Here is a 27,798-nt window from a genome sequence, read left to right as displayed (position 1 = left end):
GCAATACTTCGTCTTTGCCGCGGGTAGTGGTTGCACGCCACTGAGGTATGCAAATTTTTTTCTCTCGGTAAAACCAAGGTGCAATTTGCCGGGGGAGAAAAGACGAGGCTTGCCGCAGGGAAGAACAATGATCTGTTGCACTTGCGAAATAAGCGAAAGACTGTCAAATGTTAGATCTCATGGTGTGAAGAAAAGATTCTTAATGCAAGAAATTGTAATCAAAATGAGAAAGTGGGCGATTTACGTGAGGACTCAAATTTTATACTCTTTACATAATGAAAAGCCAAAGACTTCTTTAAAGAAACAGAGATACTGTTAACTACATTTTAAGTGACAGCTGTATTATCCAACCAACGAAACACTCATTGTTATAGAGGCTGTAATACTGTATGTGTGCGTGAGAAATTTCTTTGGTTTCGAAAAAAAATTGATTGTATCTCTTTTTTTGCATCTCTTTTCGTGTAAGTCTGACCTTTTTTCATTTGGAGACTCTCAATTCAAACTTGGGCGATTGTCTTCGTTTCATCATCGCCATTTTGGTGAAAAGCAAGTATTCCTTTCACATATTATTGTTATACTTGTCAAATTTCAATTTTAATTAATACATTCTTGCGAGGCATTGGAGCCTCTGTCGGTGCTATTCTGAGACCAAACGTACCGGTCGACGAATAATTTAAGAACGGTTTCTTTTTTCATTGCTTTCATCAGCAATAAAATTGCATAAGCCATGCCGATATGCACCAATGATCAAATATTAACCAGAGCACAAAAGCAATCTTATCAGTTGAGATCAAATAATTATCGACAACTTCAGGGGTTTGATATCCTGGTTTCTTTCCTTGGAATGTTTTTCTCTTTAGTTACTCTCAACAAGTTGGAAAGTAATACTGCATGAATAATATTTGCATAAGTCTTACTTTGAGCAACAAACGGTTGGTCATGCAAGGTTTTCGAGTATATGTTGAATGTGTTTTGAAAATTCTCCGTGACCAGCAACCCGACTTTTCAGTCAATTTGAAGTGAATCTACAATAGTAACGTTTTATACCATTCAACCGGGCATTGCAAGAGCCAGTCACCCAGACCCTGAACATGTAAGCTTTCAGTTTTGTATATATTGTCAAAACCCTCTCTGGCTGCAGGATATCGAGATAATAAATGTTCTGTACACTGAACTGCAAAAAGCAAGCGGACTTGTTCTCGCATAAACTTAAACGAATAAAACTTTAATAATGTGATGACGGCAAAGTCCACGGAAGCGGGACAAGCATAAATGAAATCGAGTCACTGAACCTTCGAATGAACAGTCCACAAGAAGTCTTCAAAATAATCACTGCCAGCAAAATATGTCGCAAAGAAGGTTTCAAATGTGGTCGGAATCTGGCTACGGATATATTCTTCGCACCAAGGTCCATGACTAGCGTCTTCGATCCTCTTTTGCTGTTCACAATTTACAGCCAAAACTTGTCCAGTTTCTGTTCTTCGGTGGGATTTCAACGTTATAACCTGGCTTATTGAAACACGAAGTTAACGGAAACCCTTTGCAACTCTACCGCAGAACCAACTTCAGAGCCTAGCTGTAAATTTCCCTCGGCAGAAAATTGGCCTACCGTGGGAATACCGAGGGAAAGTCACGACAGGGTGACGCGGTAAAGGGGTCAATACTTTCAGGCGGTACTGTAAGATCATTTGGATGATATATGTTAGCGATGATTTTACATGGTATCTATATCAACTTTGAATCATAGTGGCAGTGGAACATATTGGGCAAGCTGGTCACATCATGAAAAAAGTTTGTTCAGCCTAGTCCTTTTGCTTGGGCGCCAGACACAGGACTAGTCTGAACAGGGTCCTAGATATATTAGAGTACTACCACAGTGGGCTCATTTGTAAATTATCTTTCCTTACAGATCATTTTAACTTGCCTGGGTGAGATGATTCTGCTTGGGATTGCACAAGAAAAATTTTACACTCAAACAGCAGTTTTTACGACCTCTCTTGCTAATCTCGGTAATCTTTTGTCTTTTTTTTTTTTCAGTTCGTACTGCACTCTTGAATTGCTCTAAATTCGCTCATCTTGTGAATATAAGCAAGGCTAAGGACACCTTTGTTTTATTCCACAATTGGATTAGTACCTCAAAAAAATAAATGTTTCCTCAGAAAACGACGCTTACAGAAAGCGCATGCCTTTATTTTAGCCATTTGGTTATTTTTGTCTTCAGAATAATTTGGATAGTCCAAAACAAGAAAGCCCATCATGTCCACACTCTTTTTCAACCGTCCAAAACGCTTTTACTTTTCTTTGTGTGGTTTTTTAGTTTGTTCATTTGTCTTTTTTACCTGACGTTCTTTGATGTCACTCATGTGATAAGACGCCCATGTTAGTGCAAAAACAGAAAAATGTAGCTCAAGTTTTGCAAAATAATAGAGTGAAATTCCCTAAAGGCTTTTATGCTATTGTTCTTTCCACCAACTTGGCTATTCGTGATCGTGCACAAGGGGCTGTTCCATGTGGGACGTCCGTACAAGCTTTACTTCCTAGCTTCCCACTATCGTGTTTCCCTAATTTACGAGTTCTTTGCACTTGACATGTACATTTGATACGTGTCACTGATTTGTGGAATTTCCCGCGATCCATACGGTTGTGTAGTCCTCATGGTTTCACGGTTGTGCCAGCAGGTTGCAATGCAGTGAAGTTTCTGCCCCAACTCGCCAAACTTCTTTATCAAGCAGCGCACAGTATTTTCCTCACAGACGGTAAGTGTGGGTCATCAAGTGTGGTCTCCTTACACCAGATAATTTCTCTCCAGCCTGCGAAGGTTATTGCACATGCGGAAAACAGCATTTTGAAGGAGAAATGTCACATTATTTTAGGGTGTTTAGGAGAAATCTGTAGTTTATCAGGAGTTTAAAACTCGAAAACGGTTATGTGGAATTCCTTTAGTGAAAACATTATCATTACCATCACGCAGAATTGTATGACACATCCGGGATATTCACGGGTGCAATGGCACTAAATTTGAAAGGCCGAGACGACAAATGACAGGAGACAATAAAGAAAAATGGCCGCAACAGGGAAAGGTCGACCTGCGTTTTACTCTGTTACACCTTAACTATATAAAATTTGGAAAGGGTTGCATATGGCTTTTAAAGAAGAAATTCTCATAATAAAATAACAACCATTTTTGACTCGGTACCATCTCGTTAAACTGTATCAATTTTGTGTTCAACTTGACCTATTTTGGGTAAATTTGAATATGGGAAATAGCTGTATGATAACTTTGAAACTGAATTTCTTCTAAATGAAGATGTCAACACGTTGGGTTGCATATGGATATGTTTTCTTAAAAAATATAAAGGGTGCATGCAACATATGAAGGGAATCCGATGTCTGGAAGTAGTATCAAATCCAGCATTTCTGAAACATACATTTTTTCTCTTTGATTCCTCGCCGTCCTAAGGGCCTTTGGGAGTTGAATTGATTCATTTTGAACCTCGCGCGTGCATGTTAATGACTCTAAGCTCGGCCTCTATGAACAATGGCCATGTTTCGCCTTATTTAAGCATGAAATCAGTAATAGCTGTGAAAATGGCAGTCAATTTAATAATGAAATTTATCGTCCGCTCACTTAGCGTATTAACATTGTTGTGTTGAAGGTAGTTTTAAGCAACTGAATGGGTTTAGGTGTTTCTGATCCTTTTATATATTTTATTCCATTTGAACGGATCGAAAATTGAATAATTACTTTCAACAAACAAAAGACGTTCCCACTAGGACACTAGAAAATCATGGACAAAAGACAAAATGAAAGACGCCTTTTCTTTGATGATTCGCTCTGACGAAGGGCTAACGCTCGAAACATCAGCTTTTAGAATCTCTCTACGGTGGCCAATTTACATTATCAATAAAACCATCATTTGTGTATTTTTCTTTGATGAGGCTGTGCAGACAACTGGCAATGAACGGAAAAGTGCTTAGTGAACTCACTCTACAGGTCTGTTGTTCAGAAAAAATATTACATCGATTGGATATTTACACATTGCGCTGGTTTATTTCAAGATTTTTCTGGGTAGCGGGCAACAGATATAGCATGAGGAATAAGCAAGCATTAAGCCAGCGTAACTAAAACGTTTCACGTTTTTCTCTAAGACACTTCTATTCTGATGGTCTGTTGAACCAAATAAACTCATATCAACATAAAGAATTGTTTGCCATGTCACTTTCAATGAAGCCAACAGTCTGCTCTTTAATCTTTAGTGTTATTGTTCACTTTTTTATTCTGCTCATCTTAACGTTTGATTGACAGTTGCGGAATTCGGCGAAGGGACTCTAGTATTCCCAAAGCTAAATCAGTTGACCAATCATATTCCACCAGTGCTGAATGCGTGTTTCTTTATGCCGGACTTGTCACATATTTCGCACTGCAAGTAAATGTCACGGAAGACAATAGAATTCTGCGCAATGACATCACAAACAAGATGATTCTGAGCAAAAACGGCATGCGAATGAGGCGATAGTCGTGCAGACTAGCAAGCTCCAGCAATGGTCATTTTGTCAAAGGGACAAAAGCCAGTGTGTTCACGAAACTCACAATGAAAGGTCAAACACCCCTCTCGTAGGAGTGAGACGTCAGAGGTGCAATGGTTTCAGGGGCGTTCTCTTTTCTCAGGCGTGGGACTCGCATAGATGGCGTTCGCAAGGGTGTTGAAGAGATGTGGAAAATACCCTTCTTGAAATTGTTGGGATCCAAGCCAAATGTTTTGGTGAAGGAAGCAAGAGGCATGGCAAAGAACGACATCGAGTCAATAAAGCGGATGTACCCACCCTTGCAATGAGCTAGCTCCAGCAGTTTGCCACCCATACACGTGGCCTTAAACTTTTGTTTGCACTTGATCATACGCCTCACGACAAAGTAAGTAAGTTGTGGGCAAGAGCTGTGAAGTAGCGTGTTTCCTGCTCCATGAGTTCCTCCATCCATTGCAGAAATTCTTCAAATTCCACGAAAGATTTGAAGCGCGTTTACCTGCATGGCCTCTGTATCCCAAACGACCAGTAGCAGTCCGTGGTAGGTATTGTCCTCCTCCTAGCCCACAATAGCAGCATTGGGGTAGTTGCGTGCCTCACAGCAGAGTCAGGTCTGCTAGTTGATTTGAACGGTGCGTGCTCGCTCCTCAAGCTCTTCAGGGTTGGTGGGGACTTGCACGAAGCATTGATGTGAGTCGTTTCGTGGCACGACGGGCATTCCCTGTGCCCACACCGATGTCGTCTTGTTCGTTCATTGAACGAAGCAGTTTTTGGCAGTTCGCACATTTGTGCCACAAGTCACATACCGATGGCTGATTGGGGCCACATGCTTTTCCACTGAGGGTCTTGGTCTGGTGTTTTTGAAAGCACGCACCCCCATAAAATTGGCGCCTGCAATGAGACGGGATGTGGGCAGAACGTTTGTGCAAGTACACCTGAATGAAATTGTCGCACTCATTCTGTTGGCAACCAGGGCAGTGAATGCCTTTCCCTTCAGAACAGTGGTGACAACCTTGTTGATTATACGAGTCCACAGCAATCATCTGATAATCGCAGAGACAGGGTGCTAGAGCCAAGATTACCAGTTCCTGGAGACCCATGGGACCCGGATGGAGTGTGGTTTTCTCCAAGAGAGCCATAGCGGCTTTGTTGCAATGCCATTGACAGCACACCTGCCACTAGAGATTCTTGCTTACAGAGCTTCTTGGCATGGGCCTGCCATCGCTGTTCTCTGGTGAACTTGTCCAATTCCTCATGCAACTTTTCCTCGGGCAGACTTGGCACTGGGATCACCTTTACGGGGCCGGCTTCTTCCTCTTCGAGCTCTTTCTTTTTCGGGCTTGATGAGGGTTCAGTGGACGTCCACTTCGGCCAACCCCTTGGATTTTTCCTTGCGTTCTCCTTTCCTGCCATTCTTTCTGGCCTCTTGCAATTAGTGCTAAAAGATCTGGTCCGACCACTCACAGTCCAAGCATTGGAAGAACCGGCAGGGCATGTTCTGGTGACACATCAAGAAAAGCGTCTTGATATCGTAATGGAGTTGCTGTGGTATTTCAGCCAGCCATTCGTAGGCTCGATCCACACCCACCACCCGAAAGGGACACACCTCATCGTACTCTTAACCCATTGACTCCCAGGGGTTCCCATTGACGAGTCTGTCCAGTTTAGGCCGGTTACGACGCCAAAGGGTTAAGGAAAAGAGATATCCGAAGGACAGTTCACCTCTGGTCTAGTTCTCGCCTATTGGAGTTTCGTGGAATGGACACAAAGTTACCTTGGGCTTTGGGGATGGCTCCGGTAGGGGCACAATCGAGGGTTCCAAGACTGCGTCAGGTTCTATGTTAGGTGCTGGCTCAAGAGGAGTCACCACATCGTGTTCTTGAGTTTCTGGTTTCACCTCCACAGGGGTCACTACCACAGAGCCTTATGTAGGAAGTAAGGGTTCCATCATCTCTTCGTAGCTGGGCAACTGGTCCAGATCAGGGACTGACTCTAACAGTTCTTTCAATTCCACACCGAGAGGCATCCACACCACCATCTCTGTCGGTGGTGGTGGTCGGTCTGAGGTGACGAGAGTGTCCAAGGTTTCAGTGGGCTTGCTCAACTCCGCTACATCTTGTTTATTTTTTCCCTTCTCGCTTTTTCTAACCCCTCTCCACATCTTTTTTACAGTGGATTTCCTTGGCGGACAACCGCTTGTTTCTTGCTAGCATGAGAATGTTTAGCTGGTTTGTCCCGCTTCTCCTTCTCTTCTTGAAACAGATAGCGAGCAGGCGACAGGTGTCCATAATGGCAAGAGGTACTCATCTTCTTCTCGAGACAACTGACAACTAATAAAAGTCATTTCGCATATTTATGGTTGGACGGCAGCACGTGATGTAAAATTCCAGGGTCTGTCGTTGGTTCTTGAGGGTAGTGTTACCTCCGTCCGCTCTGTCATTGGCTCTTCAGAGTAGCGTCAAGGATATTCAAGGTCAGTTAAATTCCGACCTCCCTGTCATTGGTTCCTCAGAGTGGCATCAAGGACGTTGAAGGTCAGGAACATTCCAACCGCTCTGTCATTGGTCTTTAGAAAATGTCTTCAGCTTCTGTCCACGTGAACACCCTTTGGTATGTAAAGAGTCGCGCCAGCCAGAACAGTCAGTTTGTCATGAGCTTGGAGAGGTGCTGTAAACGTATAGACTTGCTGCTGGATTCTGTCTGGTGAACACTTGCAAAGAAGAAAAAGACGAAGGACCTATCAATGACCTAACAACTTGGGTCCTGGATCACAATTGTCGTCAGTGCCAGTTTGTTCACTACCTCCTCCTGAAAGCTGACGATCTCAATGTCTCACTCCGATACAAAGACAATCGGACTACAAAAGAATGATGTGAGGTTGGAAGTGTGCTATTGATACATGAACTTTCTCTTGGAGAAAGTGTTGTGCGAGATTTGTATCAGAGATAAAGATCAGTTGCCCCCTTTTTGGCGAACTGGGAACCCGATTGGAATTGCAATTAGTATCACTACCTCTTTCAATGGGCTGACAACCTCAACTTCCCTCTCTGAGAAGACGAAGAAGACTCCGACTCCATCAACAGAGAGGACTCACCTTCATGATAACGTGTGTATCATGATAAACCTAGAAGAATTTTGGTTGTTGACGGATGTCACCCACAAACGGTGTACCACCTTTCTGCCTCGAGAACTGGGTTGCTGCGATTGGACCGGAAAGCCAAAGGGTTCGAGTCATTACAAGCCCTCCTCCACTCGCTTAAAGATCAACAAACGGCTTATTACTGTACGACTCACATTCACGGGCTCCCATACTACTCACATAGTTCGTCCCATCTGGCCTGAGTTAAAAATGGATGTCATGTGCCTCAACAAACAACACAAGACCCCGAGCGACCTATACTCACAAAAGGAGTATCATCAAGCAACGATGGTTGACCACCTGGGGGATTCCTCACATCGATTTGGAACCCTTGGGGTGTCCGAAATTACACCATCTACCGCGTCTAACATCCGTGAGTTCCTGTGGTCATGAGCAACACCCGCTACATCACCACTGTCCCCAAGTGGAATGTTGTCATTTCGTGCAATGGATGCGTGGTCAAAGGGGATTGGATCATGATACCCATTACATTAATCACGAACAGACCCAACGATTTCTAGCACCTCAGAAGCCCAGGACCTCTCTACTCCCAGTGTCAAGCCACACTTTAGACACTTTCGATTTTTTCCCAAACGCATGTAAAACAGTCATTATTCTGATTAAACTTTGTTTTATTTGACATTCATGTGTGATTCCTTTATTACTGACCTGTGTCTTTTTTTTTTTAAAGTAAGACTCAGGTTTTTTTTTCGTCTGGTTGAAAACATGGGTCCTCAAAGTCCTCTGAAACTAGGGTAGATATGGGCTCTCAAAGCTACATGGCATTTAGAGGGAGTCCTGCCCCAGTCCCTCCGTAGGAAGTGTGGTTGAAAACGAGGCAAGGTGATCGGTATAAAACAGTGAACTCCAGTCCAAGAGACCCAAAATTTGAAGATGGTGAACTATTGGGACTTTCTGCCACCAAAACTGGAAGAGTTCATTTTAAAGAAGAAGACACGGCTGGAATATAGGGACAAGATGGTATCCCTGGTCAAGGAGATTGGCGAGTTTAGCCTACAACTCTCACCTGAAGACTGTCATCAAGGAGATTCGTTTTCTTTCTTTTCTAGAAAACCTACCCATCTGTCCGTGGCTTGCCTTCGCTGTCCACCAGATTACCAACCCGCCCCCCAGATCCAATCTAGACTGGTTCCGGTGCTTGAGATGTGGGCAGTTTCATCGTGTGAGGAATCACCGCCACTATTACTGGTCCGACCTTCGTTGCTGCCCTGGCTGTGGATGGATTTTTTGTTCATGCCTCAATTGAGATACATTGTAAATAGTTATTTGAAAGAAACAAAACTTGTAAATATTACAACTTGTGTTTATGTTTAGTTTGCCCAATCCTTTTTCTTTTCCTTTCTTTTTTTCTTCCCGAGGAGGCTGTGGATGGCTCGGATTATTACCACAATTGGATGAAAAAGAACCCTCCAGGAATTTTTCAGAACCTTTTAAACCAGTCTTTCAGAACTTTTAGGTTCCAATAATGAGATTTTCATTCATAAGAGCTTTAGCTTGATGATCTAGCGCGATGTTCAATGCAAAAAAAAGTGGGCTGAAGTAGCATTTAACACAGCACAGGCTCACAAAAAGCAACTTGTATACACATATTTATGTTCATCATGAACCTCCATTTCTCGATTTTAATTTTCCAACAGCTGTTCTAAAATAGCTTGAAATGGTTTCCCTGGTATGTTTCCCATCCTTTTTTCCATAAAAAAAAGCATTCGAACAGTCCTTAAATAATAATAAACACACCAAATTGTCTGAAAAACGGAAGAAACAAAATGTTTTTGTCAATGACTGGAAAAAAATAATTATAATAAAAAAATTTCAACCTGGAACCGGCAACTTTGACATCGACTGTCTCTTGTCTTGCCGTTTGAGCTATCCAATCTGTTAGGTACTGTTTGTTGATCTGATACGATACATGTGCAGGATGACGTTAAAACCCAGGACAACTTCAGGGAGGGGAGAGTTCGGAGCATTTTTGTTCTTGGTGGGAAAGGAAAATTTTTTAATCATTCTTTGAAGAAATTTCTTTTGAGAGTCTTTTTCTCTAACATGCGTTCTTGTCAGGAAGTGGGTCTCGCTCCGCTCAAAGTCCGGAAATGAGCCAACCTGGACAAGGTCAAGGAGCAGAAGAGGAGATGGCGAGAAATACAGAAAGAGCGGTGTGTCACGTCGAACACCTCAGAACATATTCTCATAAACGACCACCAGAGCATCAGGATCTTCTTGCCCAAGCACAGAGGTGTCGGGAGGAACTCTTGGTTCAGGCCTGGAGGCGTCGACAACATGAGCTGTTGAGACTCAGGGGAACCTTATCCGTACCTGCGGAGCACAAAGATTTTCTCTCACAGGTATGGAGGCGTCATTGAGCAGCTCCAGAGAGCACGTCGCAAATGGTATCACCAAAATATCCTGAGGCAACAGGGTGGGTAGTTCGAACAATACCGAGAACGTATTCATGAGCAACGCTGGCTTAACTACCCCTCCCATCACAAACAATGACGCGAATCCTATTGACGCTATAGTGAAGCCCTCCGTGAACAGATTCGAGGATACAACCAACGCTATTATGGAACCCACAGCGAACAAAATCTTCAAAAGAAGCTGTGGTACTATGCGAGGCACTGGGTTCATGTTTGCTTGAAGTCATGGTGACCGATGCCCGTCTCTCCCATATCATCGATACAACCAGTGGCGGTTGGCTCGTACGTAATTACAGTCTCCAGCCTCCTACGCCTCAATAGCTGAGAGAAGGCTTGGCGTACCTAAATTGTTTGGTACCTCCTCGTCTTCAGACCTGACGGAGACCGTGGATCGTCTAGACGAACTCCTGCTTCAGGCCTCCCCGACCACGGCGTTAATGACTTACAAAGTGGTGACGGAACTCGAGGAACTGATTCCACCACCTCCCAAACCCATCTGACAGTCTGAACGTTTCCAAACCCTGCCAGTAGATGACACAGTCGCTGATACAGCGGCAGTCATCTTAGCCTGTCGACGATCGCTTCGAGCCCAGACCAAGGCCCGAAGAGCGGAGATTCAGAGTGTTGGTGACATTTTAAGGGACATGGTTGTGAATTGTCCTGGCCCTGATAGGGAATTTTGGGTGGGTACACGATTTCTGGCCAGTACTCAGTGATAACGAGAGCAACTGATTTCTTTCTTGATTCTTGTTCTGGATGTGGATCCCTTCAATCCGTCATGTCACCAAGGATCCTTTTTGTACATGGTGCATGTGCCCTGCACCACCGATCTAAAAACTGAGTAGTGACACTACAGAACTCAGGTGACTTTAAGGAGACTCTACTCGGATGTGACCGGTGGGATGATTGTATTCTGGGGGATCCTCTCATCGACCAGCCACTATCCAAATCAGCCTTTAAAGAAACAATGTTGCCCTCATGGAGACCTACCCTCACATTTTTTCTGTAAATAGTTTTTTTCTCAGGAGAGTGGTTACCTTATGGAGACGCACCCTCTCCACTTTTTTACCTTCATTTTTCATCATTTCAGTTTCATGGTTTCTTCTTTGTATATAGTTTTCTTATTAAACCATTTGATTGGGGAAAAAAATATCCTGTCTTGTTTTTTCGTTTGAACCGTGAGGGGACTAGTACTCTGTGACACCCCAACTTTGAATTTCCAACATGATTACGCAAAACACTTCAACCTGTTCCCTAAGGGTTCGCAAAAAGGGAGGGGTCTCGTCTCTGTGACGTCATTGTTTGAGTTTTCAATTTCCCGCCTAACGTACGTTTGAATTTCCCACCCAAATTTAAATGTCCTGCAAAAATTTGAATCCACCAATCAGACTGCTCCAATTCCAATCGTCAAGAGGGTCGTGAACGATCCCACACCACTACTGAAGAAGAGGAAGAAGAAGAACAATAACGATAATGATTATAATAATAATAAATTTATTCCTGAAAAGTTGCTGCACAATTTCCAGGTCCGACTACTTCAAAAAGTGTGGAAATTATTAGAATGAATTTAATGCCATTTGTGTTTGAAGATACAGATTTTCTCGTAGCGGTGCTCGATGGCCTTGCATGAGCTTCCTAGGTCCCTTTCCAGCTCCACCAGTTTATCTACCGGTTCTACTTAATGTTAGATGGGTTGTACCCATGTTTTTTTTTTTTCTTATTTCAATGCATTTTCCACGCATCATTCATGTTATTTTTTTCACCTTCAACAGTAACAGCAGGGAATGTCAGTCTAATAAGCGGACCTGTAGAGATGATCCTCCAAAATCTGTTGGATATCCTTTCTTCTTGTGACACACCAGAAAGCGATGTGTTACCTCAGGTAAGGGCTAGTCAACTTTGTTTTTTTTTTTTCAATTTCAAGAACCCGCGCTCTGTTTTCCTGTCTCCCATCACTCTTTGTTCATCGCAGCTCTTCAGACTTCCCGTTTGCAAACACTAGCAGTTTTGAAGGAAGGAATAAATAACTCTGCTTCAACAAATGCTATAATGAACTTGTTTGTTTTATTCAATGTGTTAGCCATTCGAACCCCTAAGACGACCATTAAGTTAATAAGTTAGTGATTATGGCATTTGTGCAGAGTTGTCATTATGTTTCCCTCAAATAAAAATTGGATTACTTGAGTTGTTTTTGTCAAAATTAAAAAGCCCTTATTTTATACTATCAGTCTTAAAGTTTAATTGAGAGGTTGCATATTGGGAGCATATCTCTTATCAAATATTATTATATCTCTCAGATAGTACGTGCGCTGTAATTGGCTAAATTAGCGGGCCGTATAGACCACTTTCATAAATGGTGACCAACTTTACATTCTTTTGTGTTTATGTTAATTAGACCTACTGCCCTCGTTTGAAAGCAAATATTCTTTTGAACTTTGCTCATCGTAGCGAGGTTAGTAGGGCTTATTAGCATTAAAACAAAAGAATAATTTATTTGGCCGCCATTATGAAAGAGGTCTATTCTACAGTACGGCCCGCTGTACAGCCCGCTAAATTTAAAATTTCGACAAAACATCATCTAGCGAGTTTTTCATGTCATTTCTGTTGCATAAACTTGTACTGAAAACTGTTTGAATCTTGCAAGCAACAATTTCAAACTTAACAGCCAAGAAGATTTAGTTTTTGGGATTTTGGCACGGCATTCTTTGTGGCAGTTGAACCTTCCGCTTCTCTTTGACTAGTTTCCTTGCCCGCTTGCGGTTAACCTCAGAGATATAATAAATATCTTACTAACCCCGTTTTCTCGGTCCGTACTGTAAGTTACGGATCCTCGTTTTTTCCCGTTGATTTATGGCCGAAGCGCTTGGGCCATAAATCAACGGGAAAAAACTCGGTCCGTAAGTTACAGTACGGGCCTCGAACTCGGTTAGTAAGAGGTATTTCTTGATTTCCCTAAAGGCAGATGTTTCTCCCATATACAGGCATTACAGCATGCACAACTAAATTGTGCATGCTGTAATGCCGTTCATCTCATTGTTAAATTATCTACCGATATTTGAATGCAGCTCTTAACCGACATGGCTCCACTGAAACACATCCTTCCTCGAATTCTAATTCACAAGGAAAACAATACTTTTATAAATTACCTTATGTGGGCCGTTTTTCAGCTGTCGCTCAAAACAAAATACATTGCCTTGTTAATCATTATTGTAACAATCTTGACGTCAAATTTGTTTACTACGTTTAAATTAAGAAATCTTTTCTCGGTGAAGTATTCTGTCCCTAGAAAACTTTGTTCATGTGTGATAAACAAATTTACAAATTTACTTGAGCATGCTGTAATGCTTGCTATATCGGCGAAACTTTTTGTCGTTTTTCCACACACGTCCGTGAACATCTCTCTTCTGACAGGTCCACACGCTTCCGTGAACATCTCCCCTCTGACAAGTCCTCGCACATCTTTAAGCACTTAACAAAGCTCGGAACTTTGTTGCGTAGAGAAGCCTGAACAATTCAGGACCCGTGACCTCACGATGCCAGTGCGACCCTCAAACCCAACTGAGCTATGAGCCGTTGAAGTCCTAAATTTGTCAAGCTTCTCTACCCACTTGCCAAAATTACGTTCATAACTACGAGCTACTAACTAGCTTCACTTGATTCATATCTGCACCTCAATGTATGATTCATATCATGTATCATTTCGTTCGTCAGTTGAACCCAGAAATGACCAACTCCCAAACAGCTAAGTTGGTTTGAGCATCTCATCGGCATCACAAGGTCACTGGTTCAAACACCGTATAAGTCCTCGATTTTTCAGGCTTCTCTACGCAATATTCCAAATTGCGTTCATAATTGCGAGGATCATAGCTTCACTTGAGTTCATATCTGCAGTTCAATATATGATTCATATAATAGATCATTTCGTTCAACAACATCGGACGGATGTTGAAGCCGTTTGCACTGGCCTTAAGCTTTTGTGATCTCAGTTTTAAATTACGCATACTTGTTTGTTGTTTGTTTGTTTGTTATTTATTTGTTTGAGCAAGTTGAAGTATTTGCAGCTATATAGCTGATGTGGACCTGCTATACCCACCCACCCATACACTCACAAAGAACAGCTACAACACCCGGATCTTCATCCCCTACTCTTCTCGAATAGTGTGTGGGTTCTTTATTGTCCCAGAGGACAATTATGAACAATAAAGATATTTGTGAGACGGTGCCTACTTGAAAGTCTTAACCATTTGCGGATGTAATTACAAAGGCAGCACTTTCTCCTCAGTTATTTTAAGACCCTGAGTGTTGGTCCGGCCGGAGTCGAACTCACGACCTTCCGCATGGCAGCCCGGTGCTCAACCAACTGAGCCACCACTACGCGGTGCTTCATCTTGTTCTAAAAGTTCCAACGGTTTTCATTGTTTCAAACACTTTGTAACTCACTCAAATATGTTCAATTTTCTGTCACTTCATCACAATTATTTGTTATGTATAGTTCTAACGGTGTTCGTATCATCGAAACATGTCTTATAAATGTCGTCATATTTTTAAATATTTCAACAAAACATCAATGCGTTCCTCACTTTATTCTTGGCTGACATAGCCTTGTGCTAATTCGGCAAAAAACGTTTGCAGCGCTCGTAACGTATAATTTGATTGGCTCCATACCCAAGCCGGAAACAAAGCAGCAACATAGCAGCTCTCGTAACCTGCTATTGTTTGGTATTGTAAACAGCTTCTATTGTTTAGGTCTAAGCCATTGTCTCAATTGACTTAACTATTAGAGTGTCATATGAAGTGCTAGTTTGCTACCCATATAGACCATGTGAGCATTAGCCCTGCTAATGGTAATGGGCCCATACAAGGACAGAGAAAAACTCTGACCAGGGTGGCAATTGATCCCACGACCTTCGGGTTAGATCACCGCTGCTCTACCGACTGAGCTACCAGGTCAGCCCGGAGCAGGCCGTGGGAACTGAAGGTGTTAAAGCCACGGCATTGAATTTGTACAAGTACTAGTACAAACGTTTGCAAAAACGTAACCCCTCCTTGTACTTGTACAAATTCATTGCCGTGACATTGACATCTTAAATTCCCACGACCTGCTCCCGTCTGACCTTGTAGCTCAGTCGGTAGAGCAGTGGTAATCTAATCCCAAAAATTGGTGGTGGGTTTAATTCCAACACTTCGCGTTGCTTTTTCGTGACGTGTGGTTCCTATTGATTCATAAGAGAAAACACAATACACCTAGATTTTATATGAAAAAAAATGCTAATGCTACAAAGCCAAGCCTTCTGTTTGTATTCGTAGTGGAACTGATGGAGTAAATTCAACCTTGATAAGAGATTTCCTAAACGAACTCGCACGACCTTTTCATTACACAGCTCGAGTAATGTAATTTAAAGAACAGTGGAGACAAGTGTTCTACTGATTGCGATCGTATTTCAGGCCCTCTTAGCTGTCCGCCCTGCTTTGGCTGAAGTTCTTGTGCTCACAGAGGTCGGAAGACGCCGCACTGGAACAAACATCAGCCTTATGGCTCCACTGCTGGCTGCGATTGTGTCTAATATCAAACAAGAGGTAGATATTTGCACATGCGGGTCATTTTGTACTGGATCTCTACTGTTAAGATGACAGAAACAAAGTGCAGCGTTGGATATTTAACAATTATTTGCCAAAGGCGAAGTCAACATCGGTGAATAACATAACACATAGTATAATTGCATTCTCTACTTGCGCAAATCCCACAATACACCTCTTTTACCCCCAAAAATTTCCATACGCATTGTTTTCGATTTCTCTTGGGACATCTTCATGTCCCAGGAAAAATTGCAAGCAATGATTAGTCGAAATTGTTTTTGTTTTTTTGTTTTTTTGGCGGGGAAGGGGGGTAAAAGAGGTGCAATAAGCATCTTTAAAACAACTAATTTCTTCGTCTGTCACTTCGACAAAACTGTTTGCGGCCACTTAGGTGATTATCGCGCAATAATCACCTCATCTGCAAGCAATCAGCGCATAGAATTCTCAATAATCACCTGTGTACCTAATTATACTAAATATGCATATTCAACCAGACAACAAGTTTGTCAAGAAGGCTAACACCTGATCAGTGTGGTCATGTGACACAATGCAGTCGCCATCTTGAGAAGGACGACGTAGTTATTGTGTAAAAACAGTTAGGTTTCTTTCTAGCCCTGGCTTTAATTTGTTCGTCCTAGAAACATGAACTGGCTGGGGAAAACCTCGAGGATGAGTTGCCCAGGCTTACCGTGTTCTTGATTAAAATGATTTCAAGTTCACAAGGTCTGTTAAGGTAAGAAATTCTTGGAATACGAATTTGTGTCGTAAGATCGTCTGGGTGAGAGTAGTCTTGAGACTAACATTTCGAGAAACCGATCGAGCCCTATCTTCAGATCAGATCCGAGTGCTATGTGAGTTATCAATAGATAAATCGTTCGGACTCTTTTGAGTGGTGAGGGCTTGGTCGTTGAAGTGTGCCAGACACCCTGGCACACTGTTCTTACCCTAATGCTATACATGATTGCAAGAATTTTCTATTCTCGTTGGCGTAGGGAAATGTAGTTTCCTTACAAACACCGAGCAAAATAGTGGTATTTGAATTTAGAAAAAAAATTCATTGCAAATGAAGGAAACTCATCAAGCAATCTAAATGGTCCATGATCAGATAAACCAATGAAATGCAATCCCTGGACGACAAAAAACGATTGGATACGTGATGCGCTCGCGTGACGCAAGACGTGTCAATAACTAATCACATGATTTTCTCGTGTCATTTGAAATAAATAGACACCTAGTACTGTAGGTTTTTTTTTTTCAAAGACTAAAACGTTTCACTGGCCCTACGTCCTGTTCCAATTTCATTGGTTTCTGATAAATTTACACAGTCGTACCCATTCATTCCAAATTGCACTCGAAATCATGGGATTATGTCCAACTGAAGAATTATTCGTATTTGCAGTAGATCGATAAGCGAGTTTAAAAAAAAACTCTGTCGCGATTTTTTTGTCTCCCTGAAGAATGGAAACGCCAGTTACATAAAACCTTCGGTATAAATAGATAAAATCACCCAAGAGTAAGATTACCGAAATTGGCCTAGTCCCCCTCATCGTCAAGTGTCTCTTTTAAACCAAGTTTTGCGGGAAAATAAGCAATAGTGTTTTCACTCACGTGATCAGTAACCTTTTTTTTTCCACCGAAGCAATAAAATAAAACGTTTGCATGAGCCTCATCTCGAGGCTCTGGGGAATAAACTCATACAAATCCTTCTATTTATTCCCCATAGCCTCGAGATGATGCTTTTGTTTCGGACTGAATAGAGAGATTAAGCATGACGTTTACGGGAAACGGCAGGCTCCTGCTTGTCATAAAAGCGTGAAAATTATCTCATTTTAAATTTTCTATTTCCTTTGAGAAGTTCATTGATATATTGTGCTAACTGGACAGTTATTAGCTAATGTCAAGCAGTGTTCTTCCATGTTTGTCAAAACCCTAATTTCACTACGAAGTTTTCCGTTTGGCGTAAACTTCATGCTTAATCTCTCTAATTTCAATATATCGAAATCGGTCTATGCCAGGTGGATTATTTGGGGACACCAACATGGCCGCCGCTCCTTTGTTTAGGGACACCAACAATACATGGCCGCCGTAACGTCACGTGAAAACACTTTTTAGACCAGATCGGCTGACTCAATTTTGTTCCCGATTCAAATTCTAGGAATAACACGTTTTCAGGTATTTCCATATCATTTAAGTAAGAGTGCTACATTATAATGCGAACACAATACACAAAGAATCTTAACCCCGAGAGATTTGAATTGGGTACAACATAGACTTAGCCGATTAGGTTTATTGTACATTTTCTCGCAAAACTTGGTTTTAAAAAAGGAGACATTTTTCTGGCGCTGATGGGGGAAAACCTGACACCAGATTCTTACTCTTGGATAATGGATTCTTAGCGAAATAACAAATTCATCTTCCAATAACCGTTCGTACCCATCCTTCCTTGCCATTCAATGATTGTTGCATTCTTAGTTCGTTGTTTTTTTTTTTTTTTTTTGCCTTTTTCCTCTTGCCAGATCTTTTATGTTTGAGCTAAAGCAACAAGTTTTATCTGGAGTACTCTGTGACGCTGTTGATTCGACAGTGTCAGTCACCAGGCTCTTGGGAGCTCTTCACGGTTTGTATGAAATGTTGCTGACAGAATTACGAACTCCTGATTCGTTCAAATTGCTTATTTTCCATACTTGCCTAAGATGATGTGATCCGGGTTTCCAATGAGGATATGAAAATAATATTTCTTGTGCAATTTTAAGAAACGTCCTTTTTGTTTGCATGGTCATTCTTATGTGATATTCTCGTCGTTTAGTTTGCAAATTCCGTGTTTATTTTTAGCAACTGCTGACGCAAGTGTAATTAAGACATGCGCAATTCACATTGCTGATCACCTCAAAGTATCGGAACAAGACATTGACTTGGAAACAAGGTTTGTTCCATGGGCCATCTTTTTTTCAAATTAATACTGCCGTTTTATTTCAAACGGGCAAAAAGTAATGGTATATGAAAGCTTCGATCCACCATGAACCGACAGTCTTATATACGTAAATAGATATACTTCTATGTAGAACTTAAAACATCGTTAAACGTTACAATGCCGTTCATATCCTCTGGGAGAACCCCAGTCTCAACAGACAACTAAAACACGCAGAGCCTACTCTTTCATTTTAGAAACAGTTATTGTATGTGTTGGTTTTCTGTTGCTTTAGTTGATTGCTTTAATTTCGTGTCATTGTATCTCTTGCGCGCGCATTATTCGTTTCTTTGCACTTGCACATTGTACTGGTGACTTGCAACTGAAGATGATCTACGCTTACGCTAGATTGTTTTCTGTTATCAAAACCATTTGACATTAGGCTCTGTTTTAATGGGAACTGTTCACTTTTTTGTTTGGTAAAATGCTATGTCTTTTGGTCATTGATATTTTCCAGTCATTAGAAATGTTCGAGAATGTCCTACTTGTATTTTACTTTTCACGACAACACTCTAGACCCAGCTATACTGTACAATAGCTCAGACCTTAGATCGTATCTCCCTCACTCACCGTCTTAGGAAATTATGGAGCTTAAACCGGAAGTGAGCTGTTTTCGTTTTTAACTCGTTTTCTTGCTACCGCATTTATATTGCTAGTTTGAAACTCAGGGAGAGACCACTGTCCTGGCATGCGAAATGTTCACTTCCGGTCAAAAACTTCGCTTGCCTTGGCTCCCTAGCATTCAAATCTTATTAAGGAGGCTCCCAAAAGTTTTAGGGCCGCGCGCAAGCTGGGCACTAGTATGGCACGTGTTTTTCTGGTTTTTGTGACGTCTGCGTGACCAAATCTGTAAAATTAATTGCTAATTTTCTCGCGTTCTCTTTGGAATTTTTTTTTAATTGGCTGAGTTCTCACCACGTACAGTTCATATCAAATACCTTATATTTGTTAAAATATGCCAGAGCTAATCGAATGGATTAAGAAAAAATGACAAATTACAGAATATTGGCAAAACCGTCTGAACGACCTTGACTTTTTACAACTTCAAAATGTTAGGCAATATCATTTCCATAATGTGGCAAAGAATTTTAAAAAATTCACAGAAGGAAGGTATAAATATTAAGGAATTTAGGCCAAAAATAGGAATATATCTGCCTGTCATAAGATGCGATGTTGCCATGGTAACGGCTATATTGCAAAAATTGACACGCAAAAAATAAGCCTTATTATATTGGTACCCATGTTGGTAAGTCTCTACAGGGAAAACTTTGAGAGAAATTAATTAGGTTTCCTTTAGTAACTCGTGCCCTGTTGTGACGGTATTCGCAAATACTCTAGGGAGCCACCTTAATCCAACATTAAAGATGATTATGATTCGCTTGATGAACAAGATACATCCTTCACATTAACGTACCATTCTTTCGAATGTATTCAGCCGAATGTTTTTTTTATTTCCTTTTTTTTTCAGCGAGGAGGTTAAAGAAGCCCGAGCAGTTGTTCAGATGGTGCTCTCCAAGCTGCAAATTGTCATTTAAATCATATAAGAAAATTCCTTTGCAGAAAAGTGGCAAATAGAGGCGGTTCCATACCCTTTTGTTTCTGAGTGAACGTTGAGTTGTAAAATGATGATGCCACTCCTAAAAGCGCTAGAATCTGCAGTTTGTACTTTTTAGAGTTAAAATACAGAATTTTTGTACTTGTCACTGCGTGCTCCCGCGCCGTGGGCGCGGGTGTTGGCAAACTACTACACACTCTTCGGTCGAAAGTGCAAATTTTTACTGCTTAAGGGGGCTTTAAGGCCGGGACACACTAGGCGATAAGTCGCTGCAACACGTCGCGGGGACAAGTTGCTGCAACAAATCGCCTTGTGTGACACAGTTAATTTCATCAAAAAACATTGTCGCTGCGGCAGAATTTTGTCGCCGCGATCAGTCGCACGAATTTTCGTGCGACTTATCGCAGCAACAAAATTAGCGAAAGCAGCGTTGTCGCACCGTGTGGACACTTCCGGCAACAAGTCGCTGCGACAAAATATAAATGAACCAAGGAGGGAGCGTCATATGGTCAGCCATGTTGAATTACAAAACTAGTTCATATTCCCCTTCATACGAGATTACTGGGTGTGCACCGAACAGGCGTCGTGTCGCAGCGACTTGTTTTGCAAGTAGTACGCATGGAGCAACTTGTCGCAGAGACATGTCGCGGCGACTTGTCCCGTAGTGTGTCCCGGCCTTTATGAGTTAAGCCATGAAAGAGAACTTCCACTAAAACAAGGATATGACCTTAAGCCACAGAACATAATGTTTACAATTAAAAGAGTTCAAACTTTTTCCAATAAAAGCGTTTGAATTCGAAAAAATGAATTTTGAAAAATGCTTGTTTTGGATTTCAAATTTTCTAGGCGCCACCATCTTGAATAATTGTGACGTGTCATGTTTGCCCTATTGTTCTGACACACAGAGCGATTGTTCTAGAACAATAGGGCAATCACAACCCTTAAATTTTTGCGAATTTTGCAGTTGTACTTGATCCGCAAAAATAAGTTCGTTTCCAGTCTTTGGCATAAGAAACGAACTCAAAGCAGTCGATCAAATTAAAAGGTCACGTTAACCATTTTCTACGGCCTCCAGGATGCCACATTTTTTCCACGTTCTCGATGACTGAAGTGTTTTTTACCAAAGAGTAATACAAGTTGAAAATAGTTTTGCTGCTTGAAAAGAAAACCTCAAAAATTATTTCGAATTCGCGCCGCAAAAATTTGTTCCCGCAAACCTCAAAAAATCGCCAATCCGCAAAACAAAAGTCCCGAAACATTTTCACGCTACACGGTAACAGTAAAAAGCAAGCCAAAAGACAGATGAAGAAAAAATAATAGTTTTTGCATAAAACTCTGAATTTGGAATTCTCAGCGAAAGATTAATGACAATCGATCGTAAAAACACTAAAATTCCTGGGGAAGGACACGATGTTCTGTCAAGATGGAAGAAATTAATCACCTGCTAGGCAACCACAAAGGTCCACGTGATCACCTTGTGTCGAAGTTCTTGTTTGCAATAAGTGAGGAATGTCATATCGTTCGTCGTTTTTAGAGTTAAACAACGTCCTTTATAGCCAAGAAACATACGTCCTTCGTTTTTTAATTTTGTTGTAATATTTAACCAGAAAAGGGTTGACACGTGTAACGGCCCCTTGTGTGCTGGGAAACAAGCTTCTGAATATTCAATTTGCTAAGTGCCATATTTGGAACGACAAAAGAGAAACATTCAACCAATCATTTCGCAAGAACACCGTGACGCAATACCACCAATGTTTGAAAAAAACCTTTTTTTTTCTTTGAGGCAGCATTTGGAAAGATTGGTTTTCCTCCCGGGGAAAACCCTACGTTGTGGAACTTAAGTTTCATATTTGGCAAATTTCGATAATTTTGCAACATATGTTGACCGCGCTTTGTTTACTCTCGGCAAAGACTGGAGCGAGGGGTTTCCAAATATGGTACTTAGCACTGAATATTCGGAAGCTGTGAACGCGCGTTACACGTTTCAACCCTTATGGGTTTCTGATTTAACTGAATATTATATTTCATCTGTCGGGTCGGGAAGCCTTCTTTGTCGGGTTATTGACCAGAGACTGGACTCCTCTAGAACAATGTTGATCAATCCCTTCAATGAAGAACCATTTCTTTCAATAATTAAGCTAACAATGGACAACAAATTTTCTTGCAATTAAATAAATTTCATCCTCACAGTTCAGGATCTTAAAACCCTTTTCGGAAGAACCTTGACCGTGAATAATGAAGCACAAAAGAGACAACAAACTTTCTTTCAAATAATTCTTCACTGTCACATTTCCAATTTTTTTTTTTATCTGAAGACTGTGCAAAGTTGTGAACAAAATAATTGTAAATTGCCAAACAATTGAGGTGCGAGGTCAGTAAACAATGTGATGCATTCAAGGGGTTCGATTCCTTTTAATTAAACCCATACAGAATTTGCCATTTGGTTTCGGTCTTGTACTTAACATCATAGTTACCCAAATAACATTAGAAACAAAGCTCACTTTGTGATATCCAACGGAGAAAGGTGCAATTTTTGTGGAACACCAATAATCGTCGCTCGTCCAGATATTTATTTTTCACCGCCTGTCTTGTTTATCCAGTTGACTTGCCATTATTCAGCTCCATAAGAGTTTTTTTTTTTTAAAGATCCATTAAAACGCCATTCGCGTCACAATGACTTTCGACGGCATTGCAAGTAAGTTAAAAATTCTACTGTGTCCACCGGACAAAATCTATGCATTTGTAGTACCCCCTCAAACTTACCAAACATCGTTGTCTGTACTCTTATCGACAGCGATATTCGTCATCACAGTGGTCAAAATGTTGTGGACTCGCAAGGCGCAGCCGAGTGAGTCCACAACAAACAAACTAACCCAACGCTGAACAACTTTCGATTTGTTTTTTGCCACTATATTCAAAGCCAAAGAAAGTTTTTATTTCAGAACGCGACTAAAATCATGACACAAAGAAAGAGCAAGCGTTGTCTAAGACTTTCTCGCAATACGATTGGTTTATTTCCCAAAATGGGCGTTTTGCTGATTGCCTATTACATTGCGTGACAAATTGACGCGAGCATGACGCGTACAGCGTTGTCTACGCTCTTATCGACAACGGCAAATTAGCCAATCAGGGGCCGGTTGCTCGAAGCCTGGTTTGCGCTAACCGTTGGTTAAGAGGTGTCAAAACCTATAGGTTTCCATGGTATTTAACGCTGGTTAGCGCTAACCATGGTTCGAGCAACCCGGGTCAGATTGCGAAATTACAAGCAATTGTGGTAAACATGTTCATTCCCCGCATTCTTGTCTCTCTTTGAATGCCAAGCTTCCAGAAAAAGTCTATTGTGATAGTCAGCTGCGTTGTCAACGATAGTGGCGTGATCAAAGTCCATATTATGGCCAAATTGGTTTGTGTGTCGCGCAATTTTAGAATTGCTGTCGCAAAAACACGGACAGCTCTTCTATCTTCACGAAACCTTGTGGTAAGTGCTCTGTCCGTTTGGCCATAATATGCGAAATCACAATCAAGGCAGTTTACTTTGCATTCTATGCATCAAGACTAAAAGAGGGTTGGTGCTTCTCCTTTGGTCTTGAAAAGATTGTGCCTAAAGTGCCGAGTGGTTTAAAACCAACTTTGACTCCGTTGTTACGCAGCACTCTCGATACTCTTTCTGTTACACCTTTCACGTAGGGTAGGACAACAAATGGTGTTGTTATCATTTGCAGTGTTGTTAGTGTTGATAAATTGCAAGGGATAGTTATTGTTCATCAAGACTTTGATAACATGTTGCTTTTCTTTGCGTTTCCCTCTATTTGTTGACGGGATTTTCTCCGCTCTATCAAGGAGTGTATTAACTACGGGTTGTCCTAAAAGCCGGAATCCGGAATCACAGGTGATTGTTTTACCAATACAGAGAGTGAAAACTATAAAACATTCATAAAAGCTAACCTTAGGCCTAAAAACGTTTGTTTAGGCCTAATTAGCCCTAAGGTTAGCTTTTATTAATGTTTTATAGTTTTTACTCTCTGTATTGGTAAAACAATGACCTGTGATTCCGGCTTTTAGGACAACCCTATTAAAACCCTATTAACTACTGATCTTTTGTGTTGAGCTGGATGGTGAAAGTTTAAATCAAGATATTTATCAGTGTGTGTCGGCTTTCGGTACACGTTGACCTATATGCGACCGTTTGCTCTAACTGTTGTAGTGTCTTAAAAGAGTCACCGTTGTCTCGCTTTCAACCTAGTAAATTGTATGTGTGGGTTCATAGAGTTAAGGTGGGCATGGACCTCCTGCACGTAATCCTTTGGAAGGCAAACGTGGCTGAAATCGACGTACCATACCAAGGGTGGGTGACCGTGGAAATTGCTCTTTCGTCTACAAACTCCATCACCAGGTTGGCTATGGTTGCACTCACATGCGAGCCCATGGCACAGCTAAATGTTTGATGATAATGCTCCTTTTCATAAGTAAAATAGCTGTTCCGCAGAACGAACTCTAACAATCGCATTATGTTACCCTTGGAAACGTTAGTACGCGCTGTTAGGTTATTATCGCCGTCCAATCTTTCACGGGTGACCTGCAGAGCCAATTCCACCGGGATTCAGTGATGTGAACAGAGAGACCACATCGAAGGAAACCATGATTTCATCCTCGGTAATTGTTTGGTCTCTTATTTTTTCCGCAAATGTGGTGCTATTTTTCACGGAGTATTTCTCGTCCATTAGAGAGGATAAAATCGAAACTAAGGGTGCGTTCGATTCACCGTATTCCCGAATAGGAATACATAGAATACAAGTTGGAAATCCTTCGTTTTTGCGGAGATTCACATTAAAATTGCCAAACATTTGCTAAAATGTTATTTTAAACATATTTTTATCATCCTTGCAGCTTCGAAACGCGCCAAACATACCCTTTTAATCATCACTCGACATATATATTTTCCGGAATGGGATCAATCGAACGCGCCCTAAGTATTTCGATAGGTTTTACGTTGGAGAGTTGACACAACTAGTAATTGGACGAAGAGGTACGCTGACTTTGTGGATCTTGGGGAGGCCATAGACGGCTGCAGAGGTAGCGTCCGTGCTGTGGAGTTGGCGATATAGCTTAGGATCCAGTTGGGCTTTATCGTGGTCATCAATGCAAGGACTAGATTTTATTTCGGACAGCAAGTGATTAAGGCCCTTTTCAACTCGTGAGGTGGGATTCCTGCGTTTGTACGTAATCTTCTCGTACGTATTGTTGTCATTTAACAAAGTGTTGATTTTACTTTTGTAATCACTCGTGTTCATAACGACTACGGACCTGCCCTTGTCGGCTGGTACAATGGTAGGGGATGGATCCTGTTTAAGGTTCATTATTGCTTTGAGTTGTTCCTTGGAAATGTTACGAGTTGTCTCAGGCTTGCTATTCTTCAAGATGTTTACCACAGAAATGGTATGTTTATCAAGAAATGGGACTCCGCTCGCAAAGCCAGGCATCGCGACTCCAACACTAACAACACTGCAAATGAAGTAACAACACCATTTGTTGTCCTACCCTACGTGAAAGGCGTGACAGAAAGAGTGTCGAGAGTGCTACGTAACAGCGGAGTCAAAGTTGGTTTTAAATTAACCATTCAGCACTTTACGCACAATCTTTTCAAGACCAAAGGACAAACCAACCCTGTTTCACTCTCAATGTATAGTATACAAAGTAAACTGCCTTGATTGCGATTTCGCATATTATGGCCAAACGGACAGAGCACTGACCACCAGGCTTCGTGAACATAGAAGAGCTGTCCGTGTTCGCGACAGCAATTCTAAAATTGCGCGACACGCAAACCAATTTGGCCATAATATTGACTTTGACCACACCACTATAGTTGACAAGGCAGTTGACTATCACAAGAGACTTTTCCTGGAAGTTCGGCATTCAAAGAGAGACCAGAATGCGGGGAATGAACGTATAGAAATTCCTGGCATTTATGTTTCACTTGCATAATGCCTCGCCTCGCGCAGAGATTACGTGCGCTTGTAGTCACGCTCATACGGCAAATGAAGCTGTCGCTTATTCAAACCGAGGATGACCGAAGGATTGCGGTCGAAACGTCTTTATCAAGTTTTGAGTGAACGTTAGACGTTCAGATAAGGCAGTGTCCAACATTTCTTATAGTAATTATGCAAATTCCTGAGCGCAATTTCAGCACCCTTAATCGGATACTTTCGTATGATTTTCATGGTTACTTGTGAGGCCTTGAACCTGTTTATCAGATGCTAGTGTGTGTGAAATCAACGCGGATTGCAATAGATGTGAACAGCTCTTCGCAGCACTTGACGAGTACAGCCGTTTTAGACCTGTCCAGAGCGAGGCCTGGGGCTGGGAATGAAAAAGCTATAAACTGAGTATTACCGCGGAACAGATGGCAAAACTACGATTTAGATATAAATGAACAACAGCTAAAATTACGCCTATCACAAAGAAAGAAAAAAAATAGAGCATTACTGTATACGACCATTGACATGGACATGCGATAAAGCATTGAACTAATATATAGATTTAGCCAAGCCTAAAAGCGGAGCTCCATGATTATTTATTCTTACTGCCTGTAGGGTTAGTGAAAATAAAGGGCCAGTTATTTAAACAAAGTCTAACTTAGGCCGCGATTTAAGACAATCAGTGGACCTCCAAATCTGTTTATGAGCGGTATATTTTAAGTAAATAAATTGCTTTCTAGCCTGGTATGCAAACCTTCTTGTTACCATCAGCAGCACACAATACTTCGATATGATTGTTGGCAATATTGAAAATGGCTTAGAACGCGGTTTTGTTAAACATTGTCTAAAATATGTTTTAACAATCGACCCAAAAGGTTTCGAATTGTCCGCGTTTTGATGTTTCCGCTTGCTACTTTAATAATTAAATCATTTCCTTTGCTTTCTTCTATAGAAAAATTCATTGCCTAACTAGTGAATTCCACGGTAAATTTTACGCTAAAAAAGCGATATTGCATGAATTACGAAGCGATGAGTACGATATCAGTTTTTCGAGTGAAATTTACTTTGGAATTCACCAGTTTGGCAGTGAATTTTTCTTGAACCACATGAGTTTTAAAGGAAAACAAGTACACCCTCAACTAGCGAATGGAAAGGAAAAGAGCCATTTCATAGTCAATTGTCAATAGCCATCGAATAGGAATCACGCTAAAATTAGAAGCCGTAAAAAAGAAATTGTCCGTTCAAGGTCAAAGAAGAGTTTTACTGATGTACTTTATTCCACTGTATCTCTGAAAACGAAATCATCCACATTTTGATGTATTTCATTGAAACACGCCAGGTTGGAACAAGAATCGGCAAAATACGGCAAGGCAACCAAGAAAGGACAAACTTCAAACAAGATCCGCTCCAAAACTTAAATAACGTTTAGTTGCTTAATAAACAAACTTCTGAAAACACAAGCTAGTGAGATTTACGAGAACTTATTGTGATTACGTGTTTATAACATAAGGGCACAATTTTCTTCTCACTGTCAAGGCACAACGAAAACCAGTTGGGCAAACGGATTAAAAAAGCACTTGTTCGCTCGCATTTTAGAGAAAAACAAACTTACAAATCAACTTTTT

The 27,798-nt window shown here is 41.3% G+C and overlaps 1 protein-coding gene across 4 annotated transcripts in view; it reads left to right on the top strand.

Moving 5' to 3' along the window:
* LOC138022039 (condensin-2 complex subunit G2-like) overlaps positions 1 to 20,229 on the top strand; it is an 82,514-nt gene extending 62,285 nt beyond the window's left edge. For 2 of the 4 annotated variants that reach the window (XM_068869224.1, XM_068869092.1), the window contains exons 27-34: positions 1,910 to 2,009; positions 2,676 to 2,756; positions 11,871 to 11,980; positions 15,544 to 15,675; positions 16,314 to 16,408; positions 18,192 to 18,292; positions 18,508 to 18,598; positions 20,112 to 20,229. In XM_068869224.1, the coding sequence (XP_068725325.1) occupies positions 1,910 to 2,009; positions 2,676 to 2,756; positions 11,871 to 11,980; positions 15,544 to 15,675; positions 16,314 to 16,408; positions 18,192 to 18,292; positions 18,508 to 18,598; positions 20,112 to 20,178 (777 nt within the window). In that variant the 3' untranslated portion in view covers positions 20,179 to 20,229. The remainder of the gene's footprint in view (positions 1 to 1,909; positions 2,010 to 2,675; positions 2,757 to 11,870; positions 11,981 to 15,543; positions 15,676 to 16,313; positions 16,409 to 18,191; positions 18,293 to 18,507; positions 18,599 to 20,111) is intronic. The other 2 variants (XM_068869303.1, XM_068869158.1) reach the window with 1 other exon arrangement.
* Positions 20,230 to 27,798: the final 7,569 nt, after the last annotated feature.

The sequence above is a fragment of the Montipora capricornis genome, chromosome 1, assembly GCF_036669925.1.
Source record: "Montipora capricornis isolate CH-2021 chromosome 1, ASM3666992v2, whole genome shotgun sequence".
NCBI lineage: Eukaryota > Metazoa > Cnidaria > Anthozoa > Scleractinia > Acroporidae > Montipora > Montipora capricornis.
This window is presented reverse-complemented; position numbering and strand designations above follow the sequence as displayed.